General features: G+C 35.7%; 1 protein-coding gene across 4 annotated transcripts in view; it reads right to left on the bottom strand.

Moving 5' to 3' along the window:
- The window catches only part of CPED1 (cadherin like and PC-esterase domain containing 1), a 266,420-nt gene that overhangs the window by 135,060 nt on the left and 106,874 nt on the right, over positions 1 to 24,486 (bottom strand). For all 4 annotated transcript variants that reach the window (XM_042923099.1, XM_042923100.1, XM_042923101.1 and 1 more), the window contains 5 exons: positions 6,164 to 6,306; positions 5,314 to 5,386; positions 3,786 to 3,953; positions 2,422 to 2,526; positions 605 to 774 (listed from right to left, as the gene is read on the bottom strand). In XM_042923099.1, the coding sequence (XP_042779033.1) occupies positions 605 to 774; positions 2,422 to 2,526; positions 3,786 to 3,953; positions 5,314 to 5,386; positions 6,164 to 6,306 (659 nt within the window). The remainder of the gene's footprint in view (positions 1 to 604; positions 775 to 2,421; positions 2,527 to 3,785; positions 3,954 to 5,313; positions 5,387 to 6,163; positions 6,307 to 24,486) is intronic.

Here is a 24,486-nt window from a genome sequence, read left to right as displayed (position 1 = left end):
CCAGGCTCTGCACTGTCAGCACAGAGCCTGACGTGTGGGTGTGAGTATGTGACCCGAGCCGACGTCGGATACTCAACCAACTGAGGCACCCAGGCTTCCCGAGATTCGACCTTCTAAAAAAAAAGAAAAGTTCTATTCTTCCGGCAGGGACAGACATATTTATAAATTTGGATACATTCTGCCCACTTTAAAGCCATGCCTCAAAAACTCTTTAAATAAATGTTCATACCATCTTGGGCTCCACGCCGATATTAAAAAGAAAAGAAAAGAAAAGAAAAAAGTCACCCAAGTCTTTCTGTCTGATACGCCTGTAATTCAAGGATATATATCACAGAATGAAACAAATTTGAAGGTTTTAATTTTAAACATTACTCTTTAGAGTCAAGTCCTGTTGGTTTGAAAAACTGTTGGATGTGTTCTTATTACAGTGTTTGAAGACCACTAGAATTGTTATGGTTTCAATGCTTTACAGAAGCTTATTTTCCAGAGCACAAATTTTTGGACACATTTCTTTTTGTTGCTTTCTTTAATGCAGGCAAAATCTTTTGAAATCAATCTTTAGAGAATTTTTGGATTGCACAATTCAAATTTGTGGCTATCTTACCATTCCAGTGGGTGTAGCTGTGCGTTTTTATTCAGGAGCCGAAATTGTTCAAATACATTTAAAAGAGACCAGTACTGAGTCAGGACTGAACCAGGTTGTCCTATAGGATTTGCCATATCATAAAATTCACGCATCAAAGACTGAATCCCAGGAGCAGTAGATGGGAAGAGCTGAAAAGAAACAGTCAAAATGAGAATACCTGAATAAGTTATGGAAACTAAGGTGTTATTACTAGAAAAGTCTTTGTATTTTATTCAGCTGTTTTTAAAAATCAGATATTTATTTAAAATCCATTGGTCAGTATCATAATATAATTTTCTGTGCAGTTGTCAAGGCAAATGTCACTTTTTATAAGGAACAAATTTTGTTGATCATATTTCTAAATAGGATGAGTTTTCTTTCTCTTTTCATTGAATGGAAATGGACGTCTCCTTCCTAAAGATATCTGAGAACAGGTGAATGACAGACTGAGTCAGGCAGTAGGAAGAATGAGGAGAAATTGCTTTGGATTACAAATGAACTTTGTCAGCGTGAGAGATGTTAATCCTACAAAAAAAAATCTAGTCATCCTCTTTTGACACCGAGAGTCAGGAAATTAGGATTTGCTCTTTCTCCTGCGAAATAATTCTGTAGTCTGTGCCGAGTGATGTTCACTACATTCACAATATCTTAAATTATGAATTCCTGAAGAATGAGACCTCTTTCTTTATATTTGTAGAGTTTTGATCCAACAGTCACAAATGTAATATGGGTATGTTTAAATTAATTAAAATAATCTACCAATTAAATTATCTTTGGGGCAAAAGCTTACTTTGAATCCTCTAAAATATGAGTCTATTTTGATGAGCAATGATTGTTATATGTAAGTGATGAATCATTAAATTCTACTCCTGAAACTAATATTGCACTGTATGTTAACTAAACTAGAATTTAAAGAAAAGTTTGGAAAAAATAAAATAAAATGAGTCTAAATTATAAAAACAAGTGCCAAACATTCACTAAATAACTTAGTAAATTAGTTATAACTCAGATAAATATAATGTGAATACATGTTTTTTTAAGTAAAAAATAAATGTCGATCCATACAGATTAATAACAAACTCAGTGGACTTTTAAAAATGCTGTTTTAAAAAGATGTTTTGTATAAACAAACCTTAGGTAGAAAAATATAAATCCATTGTAGTCTATCTAGACAAGTGACAGAACTAGAGAAAAAGCAAGTACTGAACATGCACATGTATATGTACTAAATTATCTTGATATTGACCAATACATTAACAGAACCCAAAGAAATACACAGAAAAGACAATAAAATGTCATTGATTTTTTTAGGCTGAAACCAGTAATGGTTATCATAACTGTTTACATTTTCTTTCTTTGAGGTTTGCTATAGAGTTGCAACAAATTAAGATTTAGGTAGTTTTCTAAGATGTGGTTATATTCAGTAATATTTGATTTTACACAAACAAAAAGGGCACAATGAGCAGAAAGAAATTTTTGTCCAACATAAATGTCCCAAAGCTAAAAGCAAAACTTCTCTAGAAAAATGTGGACATTTTTCCTTAAGAACTGCCATATACTGGCAGCCCTACTGATCCCATATCCTTTAGCTTGAATAAGCCATGTATTATTTGCAAAGTCCTAAAGAAAATGGATTCTGCTCATTTTAATATTTAGATCTCTGAAAAGAAGAAAGAAGCTTACAAAGGTTTCTAGTTCTTAACGAAATATCTTCATCAAGTGAAAATCAAATAGCTTATGGCTGATCTACTATAATCTCAGTGATCATGAGAAATCAAATGTCACTTTTGTTTTACCAGTTGGAATGGCCCCAAACTCCCAAGTTCCTTTATGAAGGTCATAATTGAGTGCATCTCCTCTAAAGACAGGCATTGATTTGGTTCCTTTTGATAGTTTTCGCCCTATAACGGGGGAGGGGAACAAATCTTAAGCGATTGTTACCAAGTCAAACCATGTTTAGCCCAATTGCTTCCCACTTTATACACCAAAGTTCGAACTCTACAAACAGCTGAGCTAATTAACGCTAAATAATACATAGTAGCTTCAGCTTGTCACAACAGTGTCTGACTCTAAGAAAATTTCATATTTGACAAAGAGATGCTGAATGAAATTGCTCAATAGTGCTTTGGTAGTAAGCCTGGGGAGATGAGCCCCATAGGGTAGACGGTGTGTGACAATTTGGGAAGGCAGGAAGAGTCCTCTTCAGCCCTCAAAGTACCAGAGATCAGAGCAGCAAATGAACATGTGAATCTCTTCCAAATTACAGTTTTGGAGTTTGTGGATTCTGATAAATGGTCCCCCTGCCCCATTTTCCCCTCACATCTATTTTTTTCCTGATGCATCCCAGAGCAGAGAAGTTGCAAATATTTTCCATTCCTTCTGGGTGAAGTGCATCTAATGGTTTTAATGACAATCTACTCACTAGTGAAGGAAAATAGGGAACTAGAAGGAGAATTAATAAAATCTCAGGGAAACAGCAGTCTATAAAGTTACGTTCTGTCTCTCACAAACAACTCTCCACAGAGCAAGAACGTTGTTTGTGAGAACTTCCATGTTCTACTCTTCCAAGTTCTCTGAATACGGGTTTTAAAACAGAAAGACGTATAGAGAATAATGCTGTACTTAGTAATCTGTACAGATTTTTTGATCCATCAAGAAAAGTTGTATTAACATGTCATTAAAAAATTAACCAATGCTACTACGAAGCACTACATCCTAATCATCAGAAATCTAAGCAAAGATGTTAACCAGATGTGAATTCTTTAAAAATGAGTATTATAACTCCAGTGCCTTGGTGTCAATCTAGAGCACTTACTGCTATTCTAGACCGGCTCCAAAAAGTTCTCTTATTCTCCCTATTCCTCTTAAAGAATTCTAAATAACATAGAATATGTATTATTCATAATATCCACAAACATTCCTTAGGAATTAGGAATTGCCTTATTTTAACCCATAACTGCACCAGAATCAGTCACTCATACTTAGTTGACGTAAAATAATATTAGTCTTTAGGCCAGAAAAATATTAACAGATGTAATATAATGGATACCAATTAGTTTCAAACGAATTATCAATTTGCCTAACTGCAAAATAAAGAAAATGGCACCTTCCAAAGAATGACTTGAAAGAAATATTTGTCACTACAAGAATATGCACTTACCTTAAAAACACCTGATATATAAAGTCCCTGAAATATCTCAGAAAACATGGGAAGTGAAGATTCATTAGAGAAGAGAAAATTGAAAGTATCTTGTAAAAGGGATTCTTCTGTGTTTTGGTCCTCAAAATCCGTATTATCATCATCTTGAAAATTTAAATGCTCATGCACCTGTGAAAGAGTAAAAGCACGGCAAATATTTTTCATTGACTTTTATATTAATGCAGTGGAATCACTTGTAAGACATGATTCATTCCTGTTGGATTGTAGATCAGAGCTGACATCTAGTGGCCTTTTTGGAGGCCAACAGTTTTATAAAATATAAGAAATGTTCTTTTGAAGATACAATTTTTATAAGAAAATTAATGGATTATAAAGTCACTTAAGTTTATCTTGAAACTCTTTACTGTTAGAATTCGTGTCCATGAAAGATAATAAGTAACAGTTCTGAACAATAAATTTTAAAGAACACACTAAGATGTGTGCAAGATAATGAATAATTTAAAATGTAGATTCATGAAGTTTCAAAATTTTATGAATGAGTCTTTGAGCTATTAAACTAAATGTCTGAGCCACATATGATATAATCACTCCCCTTGTACAATAGTTTGAAACGCAGTCAATGCAATATGAAGTTGAAATCTGATTGTTCATAATTTTATTTTGCTCCTCTTCCCTTCTTCCTACTCCATACCCCAAAATAAAGCTTTCTGTAGACTTATTCAATGTTTTTAAATCTTCTTGCCACAAAGGGATATTTTAGATGAGAAATATGTAGGAGATGATCTGAATTAGTTCATTTAATTTGAAAGGAAGCAAAAGAATCAGGGTATATAAAAAAACACTCTTCAATTTACACATATTTTATACTAGGAAAAAAAACATATATTTGAAAAATTCCCATGGCTTTTTAATTAAAATATAGGCCAATTTAAAACTAAATACCTAGGGGCACCTGGGTGGCTCAGTCCATTGAGCATCTGACTTCCACTCAGGTTATGATCTCAGGGTTCATGACTTGGAGCCCTTCACTGGGCTCTGTATTGACAACACAGAGTCTTCTCTGTCTCCTTCTTTCTCTGCCCCTCTCCCACTCACTCACTCTCCTTCTCAAAAATAAACATTAAAAAAAAAACCCTAAATATCTATATGTAAAGAATAAGATAGATACATAGATAGATAGATAGATAGATATATCTATAAGGGAATAAGCTGGGTAACTGCTATTTTCTATTACCCAAATGTCTACCACTTTATTTCATAAACAGTGACTGAACCATAGAAAAATCTGTGCCTGTTCCACAGTGAGGCATAGTAGGGACTGGACCTCAAATCATAGATTCTCCATACATTAATTAATTTTCTGAACTACAGTAAAATATAAGCCTGCAGTGACTTTAATATAAGTTGCTACTTATTGGTTGGTTATTATGAATGCAAACAACGCGTGCACACACATACACACACACACACGCACATAGATCATTCAGCATAAGGCGGGAAGCTCACAGAAAGCCTTTGGCATACGCACCTGGAGCACAACAGGGTACCTGAAATTGTAGTAACCAATATCAAAAGTTAAAAGTTGAAAACATAATCTGCATCTGAAATAAAAACACAAGGTAATATAAAAATATATTCTATTTGCTACATTTGCTCTATCATTTGATGCATTATTAACAGTTACTACAGTTAAATTTCAAGGTATGTATTAATTAAAGAGAGCAGTGGCTTGGATAATATGGAATTACATACAACCTATTTTTAAATTGGAATTTGTTTTGTTCCTTACAGAAAATACAAATATAAAGCATTAAACAATGAGTTTAATAATGCATTAAACATATGAGTTTACTTCATGAAAATGCAAATATGGAGAAGGAAACTCTCCTACTCCTACACGCTGGGCATTCTTATTCACATAGGAAGCATGATAAAGCTTAATTGAGCCACCTCCTTTTTGTTGACATTGTAAATTTAACTTTTTTTTTTAGAAAAAGGGCATTAAATTACGTCGAAGTAGGCTGTAACATGAAAATAGTAGCTATTGACTATTGTTAATAAGGGCCATAAGTAAAATTACACCTAGTCAATGCAAAGTGCATATGATAGAAATACCTAAGCTTAAAGGAGATACAATTAAAATCCACTTAAATAATGTGTGCTTTATTTCTTGTCACTATTATCTAGACAATAACAAGTCTGTAACATGCTTTGAAGTGTAGGATCTACAAATATGGAAAGATGCTTGCAAGCCCATATTTATATACTGACATAACATTTTCCAAATAGCACCTACTTGTAATAATTAAGATATATTTTCACTAATAATTTTTAGATTGGGGTTTTTTAATTTTTTTAATGTTAAATTTTGTTTTTACCTATTGAAGGCCTTTGGTCCCAGAGTAGATGTTTCACTGAATACTTCAGCTGCTAGGAGGAGTTTGCTAATTGCTTCCTTCATATTATCAAAAGCCTGAAGAGGTGAACTGGCTGTCAGGAATGTCTCAAAAAATGTTTGCAACTGTGAACAAAGTAAAGGGTTAACTATTGAGTCAATAATCTCAGTTTGTCTATCATTTCCAAGGTGACCGGTTTGAAAGATTCTGTTAGGTTATATCTTCCTGTCATGTTCAAAAAAACTCCTTAAATAGGAAAGTTTGGTAACCTATATATAATATATATGTATAGGGTGTGTATATACATACGCATATATCTTACATATAATATACTGAAAGTGTATATAATATACTAAAAGTATGTTATAAATGAATATTATGTATATAATATTCAATGTCTATTATGTACATAATATGCAATATGTATAGATTATACACATTTAAAAAAAATTTTTAAGGGGCACCTGGCTGGCTCAGTCGGTTGAGCGTCTGACTTAGGCTCAGGTCATGATCTCGCAGTCTGTGAGTTCGAGCCCCGCATCGGGCTCTGTGCTGACAGCTCAGAGCCTGGGGCCTGCTTCGGATTCTGTGTCTCCCTCTCTCTCTGCCCCTCCCCCGCTCATGCTCTGTCTATCTCTCTCAAAATTTTTTTTAAATTTTTAAGCCTTTCAACTGAATATAGAGTGCACTACATCTTATAATTTAAATTACTTTAGCATTTTTGCTTCCCTTTTCCTCATTTCACAGCATCTAATCATGGAAAGTGAAAAGGAATTATTAACAAGAACTTGTGATCAGAACTTACAGGTTTAATTTGTGACTCTACAAACTAGATGACCTTGGACTGACAACTCACTTTGGATTTCTGTGTTCTCTTTAAAATGGGTGAATACTACCAACAAGAGAGCTGTCAATACAAATCGGAAGAAAGTGTACTTGAAAGCCACTGTAAGGTATGAAATCCAAATCTAAGCTTTTTAGTATTGTCACTTTTCTGTATATATTGGAACAAAAATAACTGCATGAAAGTTGCTTTTTCACAGCATCTTGCTATGGGAGACCTAGCCAACTAATGAAGAATCTAAGAGAGTCTCAGGCTCCTCTTAACGTTTTCATTTAAGAATGTTTCATGTGGATAGAAAAGATAGGGCAGTATTACAAAAAGGAGAACAAAGCTCAGGCTTATATTTTCTTAGAAATACCATTGTTCATGTCGTAAACAGCCATTTTTATTTGCTTAAGTATTAAAACAATCACAACAACAAAACTACCTCTTGAAGATGCTTAACATCAAAGTTCAAGTCAAAATTTTTTTTTAAATGTTTTTTTTTTAATGTTTATTTATTTTTGGGACAGAGAGAGACAGAGCATGAATGGGGGAGGGGCAGAGAGAGAGGGAGACACAGAATCAGAAGCAGGCTCCAGGCTCTGAGCCATCAGCCCAGAGCCCGACGCGGGGCTCGAACTCACGAACCGTGAGATTGTGACCTGAGCTGAAGTCGGACGCTCAACCGACTGAGCCACCCAGGCGCCCCCAAGTCAAAATTTTTAAAAAGCATAAAACAAACTTCATATTGGGTTGTACACTTTCTTTGGATAAACATAATCTCTCAAAGATGAAGAACAAAAAATATTTTTTGAAAAAACATGCAGCAGGTATCCTCTTCATGTTTTTGGAAGAACAGACTAGATCGCTCTGAGCTGCGTTAAGACTACAAAGTGAAAAACTTTTGTTGCTATGATAATGAAGGACAGATAAGCAACCTGAGGGAAATGGTAAATGTATCTTTAAAAATACACAAGTAAAATCCCCTAAGTGAAACAAATCCTGACTTCATAAACTTTTACCAGCTGAAAAACAGAAACCTAATGAGATGTGCATTTTCAGACTCTATGGACACAACATTAGCATTTGGCAATTGGGATGTTTTGCCATTTCACTAAGGAAAATAAATGTAATAATTGTATGATCAAAAGAAAACAAATTAATACGAACACTAAAAATGTTAACACCCTTGAGTCAAAACAGAGTAATATTGTTTTTCCAAATAAAAAGAACTCCTATTTCACTCAGTTCAGCATGATTATGTAGAGAGGGTTACTGATTGTATTATTGCATTTTTTATTTTAATGTTTCCTGAATATCACAAAGGTCAAGGTTAATAATTTAAGAAAGTTGGAAATGTTTGTATAGCATATAAGATGTATACGTTTGTATCACATTGTATCTTCCATGGCAAAAAATCATTAGAAATTAATGTCTTAGGGTTGTATTTATTCTCCCACTGTGGAAATGATTATTTCTTAATTTCTGTCTGTAACAGTGAGCATTGAATATGGGCTGCCAGTATATGCATTCAGTTCCATTCAATTCACATTTTGTAGTGAGAATTTTACTATGTGGAAAGTACTATACTGTTAGGAGTCATGGCACATAGCACAGTGGTCACACTGTAGATACTGGAGGCAAAAAGTCCTGGGTTTAACTTTGGCTCTATGCCTGTTACTATTAAATTGTGAGAACTGGGATTAATGACAGTATCTATTTTGCAGAGGTATCGCTCAGATTAAATGAGAGAATGTACATAAGGTACACCACCTCCCAGCACATCAATACTCAGCACATGTTCGCTCCTTGTATCAATTAAAACGAGAGAAGTCCGCAGCCATTTAAAGGAGTGGCTGTTGAAGTCAGATTCTCATAATGCGATGCATTTGTGGAAATTCAAAACTGCCTCTGAGAATTTGAACACATGTGACACCAATCAAAATAGAACATTTCAAAAATATATGATAAACCTTTAATAGAAATGTTTTAAAAGGGAGAATAAAGAGGTATGATGGTTGAATGGCCCCCTCCAGTGGGATGCCTCCCAACAAAAGTGAGAGAGCAGAACTGAAGAATCCAAATAATTGGCTGTCCCCCCCAATTCCCCAAGACCTCAGTCTGCTCAGAGAAGGACCAACATCAGCCACCAACAATGAGAACAGGGGGCCAGAAACATAGCGGCCTTCGCGAAGTATGAGGACAGGAGAGAGAAGCGGGGCTCGGAAAGCATGTTTCGAAATGGAGCAACTTGTTTTATTTTTGTGTTAGCTCGGTTCCAAATTGTTGTCTCTGTATGCATTTCCTTCTATCTCGCTGCACGAATTTTAAATGATCTAAGCCCTTCAGTTCAAAGGAAATTCTAGATGAGTGACCTATTTAATTTATTTAGTACAGTGGCAAACTACATATGCCAGAAATGAAAATAGAATTGTGCAAGTGTTTAATAGGTATTTAAAAAAAATCAACTTTCAGTGAGTGACCCTGAGAAGGCACAATACTTGTATCAGTCCTTGTAACTAATCCACGCAGGCTAAGTGGAGGACTTCTTTGTGTATCTGGTCCTACTGTAATTTGTTATACTTACTGTATTTCCTTGGTCAAATTACTTGAATTCTGTGCATCTCAGTGTGTTCAGATATAGAAAGAGAATTGTGCTCAATGGTCTCATTAGACAATGAAAATCTGAAATTATTTGATATTAATACCACTTACAGCCATCAGAGCTTGAAAAACCCATTTCACCCAGGAGCTTTCTTAACTCAAGAACAAATACCCAAAGAAGCACTTTCACTTTTCGTTGCTAGTTTAAAATAATGAAGCCATAAACTCAAATATCAAGGAGACTTATCCCTCTCTACATCAAGATTTTTAATGGATGTTTTTGAGTTACATAAATATGAGAATTAGATCCCAAAGAAATCACTGCCTTGGCAGTAAGGTAAAAATAAGTAAAAGAGCGTCTTAAAACTTTTAACATGACATGAAACTATTTTATAAATTCTACATTTTCCTCCTTCATCGTAAAACTGAAATACAAATTTTGTGCAAAATAAATTTTATAGAAAATGACCTAGTAGGATCGTGGTTGCGAGCGCCTGGGTGGCTCAGTCAGTTAAGCATCACTCTTGATTTCAGCTCAGGTCATGATCTCTGGTTTGTGGGTTTGAGGCCACGTCGGGCTCCACACATGGAGCCTGCTTGAGTTCTCTCTCTCCCTCTCTCTCTACCCCTCCCCTGTGCTCTCTCTCTTTCCTTCTCTCTCTCAACATAAATAAATAAGCTTTGAAAAAGATCATTTAAATATACACAGATGGATCAAAATTATTTATTAAAAATGGAAGGACAAGAGGAACTGAAAATCAACTTGAAAATATTTGTAGGAAAACTTCCATCATATCTTTGATATCTTGAAATACTTCTAAGGAGTCCTATTCACTTCATTTCCCTTCCCCATGTCTGACAACCCTTCTCATGCCAAATTCTGGGCTTCACTTGATTAATTAATTCCCTTTATCATCCCACAAGACCTTGGGCAAATTGTTCTCAATGGCAATACACTGAGAGCAAACTTGCTGACTTTCTTGTCTGTTCTTACCACTAGACTGTGAAATCTTTTAGGGAAGAAGCTGAACCATTTTATCTTTGGGTGGCTAGTACCTAATGCAGAGTAGATATTGAGTGAATAAAGCTAAGTATAGCATTACAGAAACCACGGAGACTTTGATAAGGGAAATAATTTACTGGAGCTTCTGGATAAAGTAATTTTTCTCCTTAGGACATGTTTATCTCTTATTTCCATCTCATGAGAGAGGGAGGATATGCATTTTTCTGGTGGCTTGTAATAAAACCTTTGAAAAATTGAAGCTTACAGCAGTTCAAGAGGATTTTTGAGATAAGAAAATTTAATCTAAGAGTTAAAACAAAAGATGAAAGATTAACCAATATTAGAGTTGTTTTTTTTTTTTTAAGACATGTTCTCGACTAGCTGGGAAACTATAGCAGAATACAGTTATTTTAGTATCTTGAACTTTGAGTAGTGTTTAATAGCATTGTACTTTACTAAAGTTTCCTAGAATTTCTCTCAATATTATTGCATAAAAGAGAAATTTTCATTGTTTCAGTATGAAGAAGAATATTTCTACTTAAAATCATTTTGCACCAAAAAGCATATGAGAAGATGTTCAATGTCACTAATCTTTGGGGAAGTACAAACCAAAACCACAACAAAATATTACCTCATATCCATTAGGATGGCTACTACCAAAAAACAAAACAAAACAAAACAAAACAACATAAAATAATAAGTGTGGGGAAGAATGTGAAGAAGCCAGAACCCTTGGACACTGTTGGTGGGAATGTTAAATGATTCAGTATGAAGGTTCCTCATAAAATAAAAAATAAAAGTACCATATGATCCAGTGATTCAACTTCCAGGTATATAGTCTAAAGAATTGAAAACAGAGTCCTGAAGAGAGATTTGGACACCCATTTTCATTGCAGCATTATTCACAATAGCCAAAACGTGGAAGCAGCTCTAGTTTCCACCAATGGATGAATGGATAAACAAAATACATGGTGGAATATTATTCGGCCTTAAAGAGGAAGAACATTCTGACACGTACTATGGCTTGAAGAACCTTGAGGATATGCTAAGTGAAATAATCTAGTCACAAAAGACACTGTCTGATCCCCCTTACATGAGGTGTCTAGAGTAATCAAATTCATAGAAACAGAAAACAGAATGGCAGTTGCCAGTGCCTGGGGGGAGGGGCAAATGCAGGGTTGTTTAATGGGTATATAATTTCAGTTTTGCAAAAGGTTCTAGAGATTGGTTGCACAACAATGTAAATGTGTTTAATACTACTGAACTGTACACTTAAAAATGGTTAAGATGGTAAATTTTGTTATGTATTATTACCACAATTAACATTTTTAAAGTAATTTTGTAGTTTTTACAGCCTCACTCCCTCTAACAACTATGTTTAAGTACTTGCTTAAACAACTTAAACAACTATGTTTAAGTACTTGCTAATTTTGTGCCACCAAAGTCCAAGAGACCACTTCTTCAATGGTTAAAAAATTTACGAAAGAAACAAAACAAAAATAACCCTTCCCTTGTTCCATTTCTCAGCTCCTGCAAATAGTGGAAATAGTCTCCATGTCTACTCCACCTCTTGCTAGTCACTGCTTTATCCATGAACACTCTTTCATTCTTGAGCTTTTTTGTGCATTTGTTTAGGATAGGAAATAATCACATAGCAAGCTTGAATGTTGACAGGAATGATCCGGAAGAGAGGGCAAATTAATATGGAACACAAAGTGAGTCTAGAGGATGATCGTTATAGGTTATAATCAATGCTTAAAAGGAAATAGCACAGAAGAGCTCAGACCCCGTTCCATCCAAGGGTAGAACTAAGTGCACCCTTAGTTCTAAATATATGAAATCCAAGATTCTATGTTCTTTGTCCCAATTAAAAGGGGAATAAGTATAGATTCAAATCCACCTATTTGTAATGTCCTTGGAATTTAAGTCTATTGTTTTTGACTGATACTATTATTCTTTCTGTCTTTTACCGACTGGACTAAGATCTCCCTGTCTGACTCTAACCTAACCAGCCTGTCTCCCAGGCACTTGCAAAATATTCACAATGTATCCAGAGAAATACAAATACCTCAGCATTTTATCCCAATGTAATATATTTTATAAATAAAAGGATTTTTTGATAACCCTATAATTCTCAATAAGAAAAATGTATTTATAAATTTAAGTTTTTAAAATTACAGTTACCATATGGCTCTAAATTTTAAAATGTTTTTTTCTTCCCCAGAGTTGTGATTACAGTTATTGCTTGTACACAATTGGTCGGGACAATAGAAATATATTATAAATCTTATTAATGAATCTCTGAAATAAAAAAATAAAATTGTCATGAAAATGCATCTCTTAGATGGATATAATTTCATGAAATTTTCTTTATTCAGTGAAAACACATATCCATTAAGAGAATATTACTTATGACTAGAGTGATAAGGGTTTGGCATCAGTATTAATATTACTTTTAATGTAAGCATGGAGAAAGCTTGTCCACAGAAATATATATGTATGAAATATATGGATGGAAGGGTGTGTGTGTGTGTGTGTGTGTGTGTGTGGAGAGAGAGAGAGAGAGAGAGAAAGAGAGAGAGAGAGAGAAATGGGAAATGGAAGAGTTTAGTTACAGCAACATGACTTAATTCCTTGAACTCCTTCCAAAGTACACGGGAAAAAACGCCACGTAGTGATTTATCATGAAATATTTAATTTTGTTAAAAACTGAAAACAATCTGAGTTGTGCAGGATTTGTTACACAGTGTTATGTAGTGTTTGTTATGTAATTACTATTGGCATCCTTCACTTTCTCAAGGTTTGTTTCAGGGGAGTTGTTTTGTTTTGTTGTTTTGTTTTGCAGAATTTTTTCTCCATGAACCAATCATCACCATAATATTAAGGAGAGGTGAAAGTTAGGTCTTTTTTTTTTTTTGAGGAGCAGAAGAGTATCTGTGAAAGAGACGGGGAAAGAAGATTCTCTTGAAACCATCCATGTGCCTGCAAAGCCCCTGGAGAGGCTTTATGGATCCCCAGAAACACAGGACACCCTGCTTGAGGATCACAGCTCTGGAAGTGTCTGGCCCTCAGGAGCACATCCACCACTCATCAGGGGGCTGCTGCAGTGCCAGAGAAGTGCCAGTGAGCAGTCTGGACCCAAGGAAAAACTCTCCTTTGTGTTTTAAAGGGATATGATTTAGAGGGCAAATCAGATATTTGCAACAGAATAAAAAGAAGAAAAACGATTTGAGAAAGGGAGAAAAAAAAGACTAAATTATGAACCCAAGTACGGTGCAATTTTTCATTTAGTGCACGTGTGATATTTCAATATAATTCTATGTTGCATTTAATAATCGTTCACCTTAGCCAAGCTGACACCACGTGCCAGACACTGTGCATTTCTCATGCACTTTTTTGTTAATATTCATAACAATGCGATGAGGTTGACACTCATTTTCCCCATTTTACAGATGAAGAAACTGAGGGACGCAAACACAAGTAATTTGCCTAAGGTTACATAGCCAAGAAGTCACCCGTAAGGGTGTTAAAACTAGTCTGCTTCATTGCAAAGCCAGAGCATTACCTCTGTCATTGTGGTTTTGATTATACTAGATTTAGAAATGTGGATGGACCCTGAAATACAGAAGAATGAATCATCTGTGTTTTTACTTTCATGGAAAATGTGTTTGAAACTGTCAGAATTCTCAAGCACATGACCTTACATCCACACATCTAAAATACCAATTCAATAACTCGAGCATTTATGTAGCCTAATCACCTTTTGGAAAAATTAAGAATATTTCTTTGTAACTTAAATTGCCTGGATCGAGAGCAAATTTTGTGTTAAGTTAAATGATTTAAGAACATAAATATTCTCATTATTTGTTTTAGCTCATTGAAAATTGGCTTGCTTTAGGGTTTACCATGGAAAAACTGAATTAATTAGCTGAACCTAAATTAGGATAGTTTTACTCATTCTCTGGAATTAGATCAAAACTCCAATATTTAAATAAGTTTCATGCTTCCCGTGACATGAATAATTTTATTCATTTGTACTTCTTAACAACCCTAAGCTTTAAAGCATACATTAAACTTGGAAACTCAGAAGATTCAATGTGATTTAATCAGTTTCATAGTTGGAAATTTTAAATTCTCCCACACGTATATCAGAGAATTGATCAGAAGCAAGGTGCAGAAATACAAAAGGCTGTGAATAGCATAAAATTTAATTATTTGCTTTGAATGGTAGAACCCTGATTGCATTATATTCAACCTTCTCAGAGAACTGGCAGGTTATTTTTATTGCCCCTTCTGGAATCTCTCAGTGGGATATAAAGGAGCAGAGAGATTGAACAGTAAAGAGCAAAAGTTAAAGTTGTAAAAATTTTATCATTGGATTTTGTATGTATATATCTACTAATTTTCTTTATGTGAATGCCATTGTTCAGGTAGGTCACAACTCTTTCCATTAAAGTTAAAACACAGGCCTTCTTTCAACCTTCAGTAAAATAAGGTCTGACAGTTGTTTGGAAAACCTTCCATCTTTTATTAATTGGTCTTGAGTAGAAAATGACATTGAAATCAGGTAACAGGAAATATTTGTAACAGGCAGTACAAAAATTTGCAAACAAGGATGCATTTGGTCATTTGGTAGAAAGATACCCATCTCATATCTATAAATACTCTCGGAGGAGTAAGAAAGTAAAAGGCAAAATATTTTTCATTTATGTTCTGGATATTTTATGCAGCGTATCTGTTTTAGTTCTTATCAAGTTTCATGGTCAATCACAAAAAAAAGAAATGTATTCATTATAAACATAATGAGTTCTGGTTGTACAATAAAGAAAATGATAGACAATTTGCCCTAACGTGTGAGAGCTGGAGTGTTAAAGTCTGTTGAATCCATAGATTTACTACAATCCTCCACTATTTTCTTACACTTCTCTTATATCAGGTACCTTATACATCTCTCTTACCAGTGTTCAAACAAAACTCCTTCTTTTACATGGGATATTCTAAATGAACATTTAAATATTATGCACAATTTAAAAGTTCATGATGTAGTACTCTAATTAAATATACTGCTATCTAGCCCAAATCAATGTCTTCTCACTGGGGTCCAACTACTGACTTTTGATTTCTCTGCCCCCAACCTCTTTCTCTTTCATTGCTGCCGGAGTCATTTTTATGAAGCACAGTTCAAACATAAAGGACAGAAGTCCCAATGTTCACAGAAGGAGGCGATATAATAAACAATAGAGGCCCTTTTATCTTTTTTGCTACAAAGGGATAGCAATTTTTATAGGAGTATTCAAAAGAAAAAGCAATGCATGAAAATTTTAAACATCTTATTTTAATTTAAAAAACGTAAATGTTATTCCTTTGTCAACTTTGTAACACACAGCCAAGGTATTTTATTTGCATGAAGGTGAACTAATTGGAATTGTTACTCATCTACTTTATGGAAACCTCACCCATAATGCATTGGTTATAGCCACAATTATGTAAGAACATAAAGACACTTGCAAAGAAATCTCAGGGCAGACAGAATACTAGGTTTCACAATTCTCCCTGACCCCACGAAAGCTGTTACACCACATAGAATTCACCTGCAATGTTTCCAAGAAATTTTCCCAGATAGATTCCTTTATAAACATTCCTTTGTTTTTATAGAACTAAGTCTATCTCTTTTTGCACCGATAGTTCATCAGTGCATGATGAGGTAAGCACACAAATGCTTGCCTCAGACACTGAGTTCTTGGGCTCAGCAGTCAATATGCTTTATGGAGGGCATACAGAGCATTGCTTAAAACTACAAGTAGTTAAGTGGGAATTAAGAGAGATTTTATTCACTGAAGATCTGAGTCCTAATCCTAGTCACGTTTGTTAGTTCTGTCATCTCTTTAAACCATGAATCTTGATTTCCTTATCTATAGAATGGATATAAACATATCACCCTATCCCTAAGGATTCTTAAAAATATCAAATGAGATCTTATATGAGAATATATTCAGAAATGATCCCACTGTCATTTTACATTTTACAGTGCATGAAATCCCAGCTCTTCCAGATCTGACTCTAACATACCTTTGCTGGTTTCCCCTACTCCACAAACCCGATGTCTTTTTCCCTTTCTTTCTCTCCAACCCTCCCACTGTAGGCTACCCTAGGATTTTTCCCACCCTGAAATATATACACATTCTAGCCAAATAAATAAGGCAGCTCATACTTCTGAGACTATAACCTATGTTCCTATGCTTCATGATGTCTGTCCAAAGAAAATGCAAATATCCCTTCTCCATTTCTAAAGACACACTACTCATTTTTCCAAGATCAGCTAAAATGCCACCTATTTTATGAAACCTACCTCACTTTCCTACAGCTGAGTAATTTTCTCCTACTCTTGACTGTCCCAGCAACTCAGCCATTTATTGCACTCCGCTCGGTATTAAAGTTATTTATAAATGTCTTTCTCCCTCCCTCTCCCCAACTGGAGGGTTCCCTGAAAGCAACAACCAACATTTCTCTTTTGAGTCCTTCTCCACATTGCCTAGCACACAGGTATCCTTTAAACAACTGTGGAATATAAGTGAGCTGAATTGAGTATGAACAATTATTAAATAGCCAACACTGCTTCTCCTTTGTTGTTTTTGACTCCATGATTAAACATGAAAATATAACATATACAATGAGATACAAATTAAACACATTGATTCCCCACCAATTTTTTTATGGGGAGAGATATTGTTTTTCCATGTTACTTTATGAGGAACACACAACTATTAGAAGCTTCGTTCTCATCAAGGAGTAGAGAAGTCATCGGGTCAAATACTCTTCCCTTTCTCTCTTTTGCTGTCTTCTGTCCCTAATTTTTTTAAAAAAGTTTATTTACTTATTTTGGGGGGGAAGGTGGAGTGAGCAGGGGAGGGGCAGAGAGAGAGAGAGAGAGAGAGGGAGAGAGAATCCCAAGCAGGCTCTGCACTGACAGTACAGAGCCCGACGGGGACTCAAACTCATAAACCACAAGAGCTAAAGTCAAGAGTCAGACATTTAACCAACTGAGCCACCCAGGTGCCCCTCTCCTGCCCCTAATTTAAAAACTTCCTTTGTCTCTAGTCTAAATAAATCCCATCCCATGAAACCTGCTGACAATCTGCTCCAATGTGAAAATCCTTCTTTACAGTGGTGTGGCAATTTGGAAAAACTGGCCACAAATTCTTCCAACCTCTGTATTCAACCCCTCCACCACACCTCCTCCCATTCAGAGGTGGAATCTCTTTCCTCATTTCTTGAGTCTTGGTTTAGCCCTGTGAAGCTCTTTGGTCAATGAAACATCAGTAACTGCAATGCAAACTGTTTTAATTTCCTGAGGCTACTGTAATAAATTACTTCAAACCTGGTGATTTAAAACAGTAGAAATTTATTATCTCATGGTTATGGAGGCCAAAAGTCTAAAATCAAGGTGTTAGCAGAGCCACATTCCTTCTTAGGGATCTGGAGGACAATGCATCCCTTGTTCCTTCCACCTTCTGGTGGCTGTAGGCTTTCCTTGGCCTGACGGTGTATAACTATAATCTTTGCTCCATTTTCACATGATTCTCTCCTCTTCTGCCTGTACCAAATATCCTTTTGCCTCTCTAAGGACACGTGTCATTGGATTTAAGGCCCACTTGGATAATCCAAGATGATCTCATTCTGAAATCCTTAACTTAATTATATCTGCCAGGAACCTTTTTTCCAAATCAGGTCACATTCACGGGTTCTTGGGATTAGGACATAGATATATCTTTCGGGGAGCAACTCTTCAGCCCACTACACAGACAAAAGCTTGAAGAGAACTTGGCCCTCGGGGCTTGCTCACTGGCTATTCTTGGGGACCCTGACACTCCCACCATATGAAAGAACACTGGGCAGGCTGGTGATGAGAAACACATGGCCACATCATCTCCATGATCCTAGCTTATGCCAGGCCAACAGCCAGGCATGTGAGTGAGACCAAGCTAGACCATCCAGCCTCAACCGAGCCACAGAAATCGGCAGGGCTTGCCCAGCTAACCAAACAGGATAAGGAGAATAATAAATAAATATTTGTCATTTGAAGTCACTAAGTTTGGGGATGGTTTATTATGGTGCAAAAGCTAACTACTTAAATTTGCTTTTTGCTTGTTTATTTGTTCACACTGTGTCTTACTTTCCTCTCATTTTGGCATGGATTCTGCATCCCTCCTAAATCTCCCACATGAGAAAGAAGGGGATCTAAGAACTTCATGTTGCTTTATTTTCAGTGCTTAGAGTGTAGTGTAATGCCTGCTGCTTCTGGTTTGGCTTCTCCACTTCAAATGCCTCCAACTTCACTCTGACTTCCATCCCCAACACTGAATAAATTTCACCCTTTCGGCGGACAGATTCCTAAGCCTTCTCTTCTCACCTTCTTGCCTGAATATACCAGAGTTGACAACCCTGTGAACCTCAAGGGCATCATTTGAGGATTCTACTTATGATTTGAGACCCCATCTATTTGAAAATAACCCTTGAACCTATGGTGTCGAGAGCAGGCACTTCTGCCCAGGCTGTTTTTACAATGATGGGAATCTGGACACAGGGGATGTGCCTTCTCACATTAGGAAGTGCAAGCAACAAGTGATAGGATACCTCTGTTGGAAATAGCAGGAGGGAGAAGGGAATGGGGAGAAAAAAAACAAGAGGAGGAAGTGAATGAGTAAAGAAACACCAAATTCCCAAGGCGAGAATTTTTCTGTGTAGGGCCCCCAGGCAGGGTATGGAGCCAAGGAGACCTAAGAACCAGGCAGATGGGTGGAACCCCCACATGGGTAAGCAGCTGTGAGATCAGGATCCCATCTCCCTCTCCACTTCCTCACACTTCCTCACTCCTCCATCCTTTCCATCTGATCTAGCTCAGGAAATGACACCACCATTCAAATATTGCCTACAGCATGCTCTTTGAGCCATCTCTATCCTCTTTCTCAACTCATCACCAACGTTTGTTTCTACCTCGAACAGGTAGAGACTTCTCTCCTTCTGTAGACCACAATCTCACCAACTAGTCCAAGTCACCAAGCTTTTTACTCTGACACCCAAATAGGCTTGCAATTGATTTCTCCACCTGAGCTCATAATCCCCTTCAATGTGATCTCCACGCGGCAGCAGAGTGGGCTTGAAAAGGTAAATGAGAGTATGACATTCCCCTGCTCACCATTTTTCAGTGGCATCCCTTTGCTCCTAGGAAAAAAGTTCAAATTCTTTACTTTGCCTATAAGTCTTGCATGATTTGGCTCTTACCTTTCTCTCCTACCTCCTCACTACCACTCTTCTTTTGTTCAACATAACACACTTTCAGTGCCTGTGATGTTCTGTGCATGTGCCAAGATCTTCCTATCTCAAGACATTGGAATTCTCCACTTGCCAGCAACGTTTCATCACCAGTTCTTCAAATGCCACTTAGTCTTTTTAAAAAAAATTTTTTTAACACTTATTTATTTTTGAGAGACAGAGAGAAACAAGGACAAGCAGGAGAGGGGCAGAGAGAGAAGGAGACACAGAATCCAAAGCAGGCTTTAGGCTCTGAGCTGTCAGCAAAGAGCACAATGCAGGGCTCAAACCTACGAACCATGAGATCATGACCTGAGCCAAAGTTGGACGCTTCACTGACTTAGTCTTATCAATGAATTACAGCCCAAATTACTAGCCAAACCTAGTCAGGGAAATCTTTCTACCATTCTCAAAGTGGGTAAACCAGTTACTATGTACGCATCACTCTTACTCATTTCATTCTCAGCTACATTAAAAATCCATCATTATCTATATTTGTTCATATGTGTATAACTAGTTCTTTATCTGTATTTCATCTACCATTCCATACAAGGATAAACTCCATGAAAGCAGGAACTTTGTCTTGTTTATTACTATATCAATGGAGCTTAATTAACACAATGTCTAGCATATGATAAGTCCCCGGTAAATATTAGTAGAAGACGTGAAAAACCTCATTTAACTCATTGGAAGATGTTCCTATTTTATAGATAGAGAAAGTGGTTTGGAAAGACTGAAAGACCTGCCTGATGTCATACAGTTGGTACAAGAACGCTGTTAGTGAACATTCATTCCCAGGCCCCTAGCGGTCATCATGCCTTGGGATTTTCTTTTTAGTCCTATAGATCCAGCACTATAGATCCAGTGTTAGTGATTTATGACTTTTTCCTTTAGAGTAAAAGTGCAACCAGATATTTTCTTATCACTCAGATTGAAAAGATGTCATTATTGTCCTATTCATATTTTGCAATCACATCTCTTTTCATTTTGACAGTCACTCACAGAAAGCATGGAAATGTAATATATTTCCTTAGCGTACTGTTTTTCTTGTGTGACTTTGGAATTTAGAGTAATAATTTCACTCTTTGTCACTTGAGTACATGTTCTTTATGTGGATGATTTGGGTAATCCAGCACATGGGAAAATTCTCATACCTTTCAAATACGTTCAGGCATAAAATTTCTGGTAGAAATCATTTTGGTACAGTGTTTTTTAAAACAGGTAGTGAAAGCTGTGGTACTTGGAACTATTGGATTCTGGAAGACTAGGCTCCAGGCATGGGGAAGCTGGTTTAGAGAGGAAGTCACACTGTACCTGGACGCATAAACCTACAGGGACACCTGTGCTATCCTTTCCCATTTGCAGTCCCTTGCTCCAAATTTTAAAGACCTGCTTCATAGAGCTCCTAAGAACTGCTTTCATGAGTATGACAGGGGGACAAGAGGACAAGCTGTTATGAGACTGAGAGGATAGAGTGGTGGGTATGAGGATGCTTCCTATCAGTAAAGAGGGAAGTCAGGGAATGAGTGAATCAGGCTGATGCTCCATAGAGATAGAACTAACAAAAGCGAGGGCATCTATCTGTATAATGTAGTAGATATAGAATGCAGCATGAGGTATGTGTGCAGAATTCTGATAAATAATTCATCTGTATCTGTCTTAGTAGCACTCAGAAAAATGGAAGACAAATGTTCAGTTTCATATCACAATATTAGGTCATTTACATAATTCAAAGGAATTTGCATTAACCAACGCTTTGAGGTTCAGGTTGAAATCAAATAGAAGTACACACCAAAGATAATGGTTAATGGAATGCATTTTCAGATACTAAGTCTAAAATGCTAATGCTAACTCTACGGTAATTAAAAAGAACCTATGTATCACAAAATTGTCTTAAATGGAAAAACAATGTCCAATGACTGACAAATGCTGAAAGCATTCCAAGTAATTTTGTGGGGTAGGCAATTTAAATTGCACTGAAAATGTACCATCATTCAGAATCTCTACTTAGCACTAAGCATGGATTACCAAATCATGTTTTAAAAATAAATGTGTATAATCTGATGAAAGAAAAGGGCCAAAGTGTCTAAGCGTTTTTGTCCTTTTTTCTTTCACTGTTGGACAGCTCAGGCTATTAGTGCAATATCTAAAAAGATCACTTGGGGGCAATACAGTATTCTTGTTTTTCTTCATCTCCTAGCCATGCTAGTTTCCTCAGTGACAAAAGACTGCTCTTTCTTTCAAATTTGAAACCACCTTTTAATATATGGAGGGATAAGGCTGTATATCATTTTAAACTTACAGTGCATAAATCACATAAGACAAATGCAAGTCAGATTTTCTCCTGAAGGGAGGAAAAGTCTGTCTTCTTTTAGCAGACAAATCGGTTTTACCTAGTTGGCACATTTGGGGATATTTTATATTTACAATTTGTCACTGGCTTTGAGATAGATCTCAAAGAATAAAGGAAATTGTTAATAGAAACGTTTAAAATGGCAGACATGTAATAAGCTTCGAAACGTACTGGTGGAAAATTATTTTGTTTCAATAACCAAAGTAAAAATATAAATATCATCTGTGTTCTCCATTGGGTACATATTTTACAATAAACTTAAGCATGAAAGTCATTAATTGTTTGAGATACTTATTGCTATTGCCTTCTCTGGTATTGCGTCACATTCACAAAACACTTGACAAAGGGGTTATTTTTATATCTGATTATTTTTTCAGCAATTTGATGAGTGGTGTCTCCATTCCAAGCCGTTTCTCTTCCCCTGTCTTCTAAGCACTAGGTATCATGTCAGGCACTAAAGGTTTATTTCCTTTTTAAATAAAAAACAAACATAATCTCTTCGTTCAAGGATTTTAAACATACTTAGGCCAATAAATTTTTCTTCTTTGTTTTTGTTCTCTTGATTCTTTGCTGACTTTATCTGATTTTTTTCTCCCAACATATTTTCCTGTCCTCAGAAGATATTTATCATTACCACAGTGATGGAACACTCAGGTGCGTCTTGTAAAAATATAGGAATCAAGATTTATAAAATCAATTTTAACTCTCTAGGTACCTACACAGAAGTGGAAAAACTCAGGAAGATTGCAGGGAGTTTTGCCTTAACTCACGGGTCCATTAACCAAAGCTCCATCTTACCATTCTTTATTGATGGAGAGTAATAAAGGAGGGGATTACAGTTGCGCTGTCTTTGAACATCTTTCTGGCTTTGCTAGTTCATCTATTAAGGAAATAATGAGAAACTCAAAAATTGAAATTAAGAGGGTGCTGTTCTCTATGGATGCTTAAAGTATTTGAAACATTGCTTATATGCTTTTTCCATGTTCATTTTTTGCTCTAAACATTTGTTTATTTTATAAACTTATGATTGGCGACGTGTAACAAATCAGAGCGACACTTCCATGCTGGACGAGCCTGCACTAATTGATAAGAGTTTCTATGACGTCCATATGCCATACACCCCAAGGCTCCAGTTTGGAGAAACAGAAGCTCTTTGCAAGTCCTCCGTTGGACCCCTTCCTCATCCTCGCACAGGTATCCACTAGATGGCGCCAGAGAGAAGCAGGTTTTGAACAAAACCAGTGCAGAGAAGCATAATAGGGAAATACACATCCTAACATCCAAATGCCACTGAGAAACTCCCTTTTCTATCTTTCAACCATTCCGAAGGCATTCATTTACTTCCCCTGATTTCACACTGAAGTAATGATTATATTACATATAATATAATGTATATATAAAATATATATATTAATTATGTATATGTATAATTAATTATAATGTAATATATAATATATAATGCATAAATACTAGTTAATTTTAATTTGCATAATTAGTTCACTGAACTAGTTCTGAAAATATATATCTGAATTAACAAAGATGTGAGAGGTAAATTCATCATATTCATCTTTTGTTGCAGAACCTACTCTTAAATCTATTTTCCCCAAATGAGAGGTTTTTTGTATGTTACAATTAATGAAGTACCCCATAATAAAAATAATAACGATAGATAACCATTCATTGATAAACATTTTTTGAGTGCCTTCCATGTTTACAGGCATTTTCTGAGGCTCTCAGAATACAGAACATTGCATGCTGTCCTGAAGCTTATGGTCATGTGTTGAAATGATAATTTTTGATCAAATAAACATGACTATGATTAATGAATAATTATCTTCCTATTTAGGATAATAATTCAGATGCAGTATTAAGAATTAATGAATGTACATAATTACCTGACAAACCTTTTATGCAACAAAGCTGGGAGTGAATGAATGAAATGAATGAGTGAATGAAATTTTTCAAAATAAGAGACAATTTTGCCATCAACAGTACCAATGCAAAATAACAAAATTATTTTAAAATCATGTTCAGTTGCAAAACAACCATTCTTTTTCTAGAGCAATTATAGACCTGAAATAATATTAACACCAAAGTGGGCTGATTAGATATGTTTTTATTTTATAATTGTTATTTGGTTTTTATTATGTCAGCTTTAGCCACATGCTTATTTAATTTTGTGCTTGTTATCTATAATTTTTATTTGT

The sequence above is a fragment of the Panthera leo genome, chromosome A2 (assembly GCF_018350215.1).
Source record: "Panthera leo isolate Ple1 chromosome A2, P.leo_Ple1_pat1.1, whole genome shotgun sequence".
In the NCBI taxonomy this organism is placed as follows: Eukaryota; Metazoa; Chordata; class Mammalia; order Carnivora; family Felidae; genus Panthera; species Panthera leo.
The sequence above is the reverse complement of the archived record's forward strand: the minus strand, read 5'-3'. Positions and strand labels throughout refer to the sequence as shown.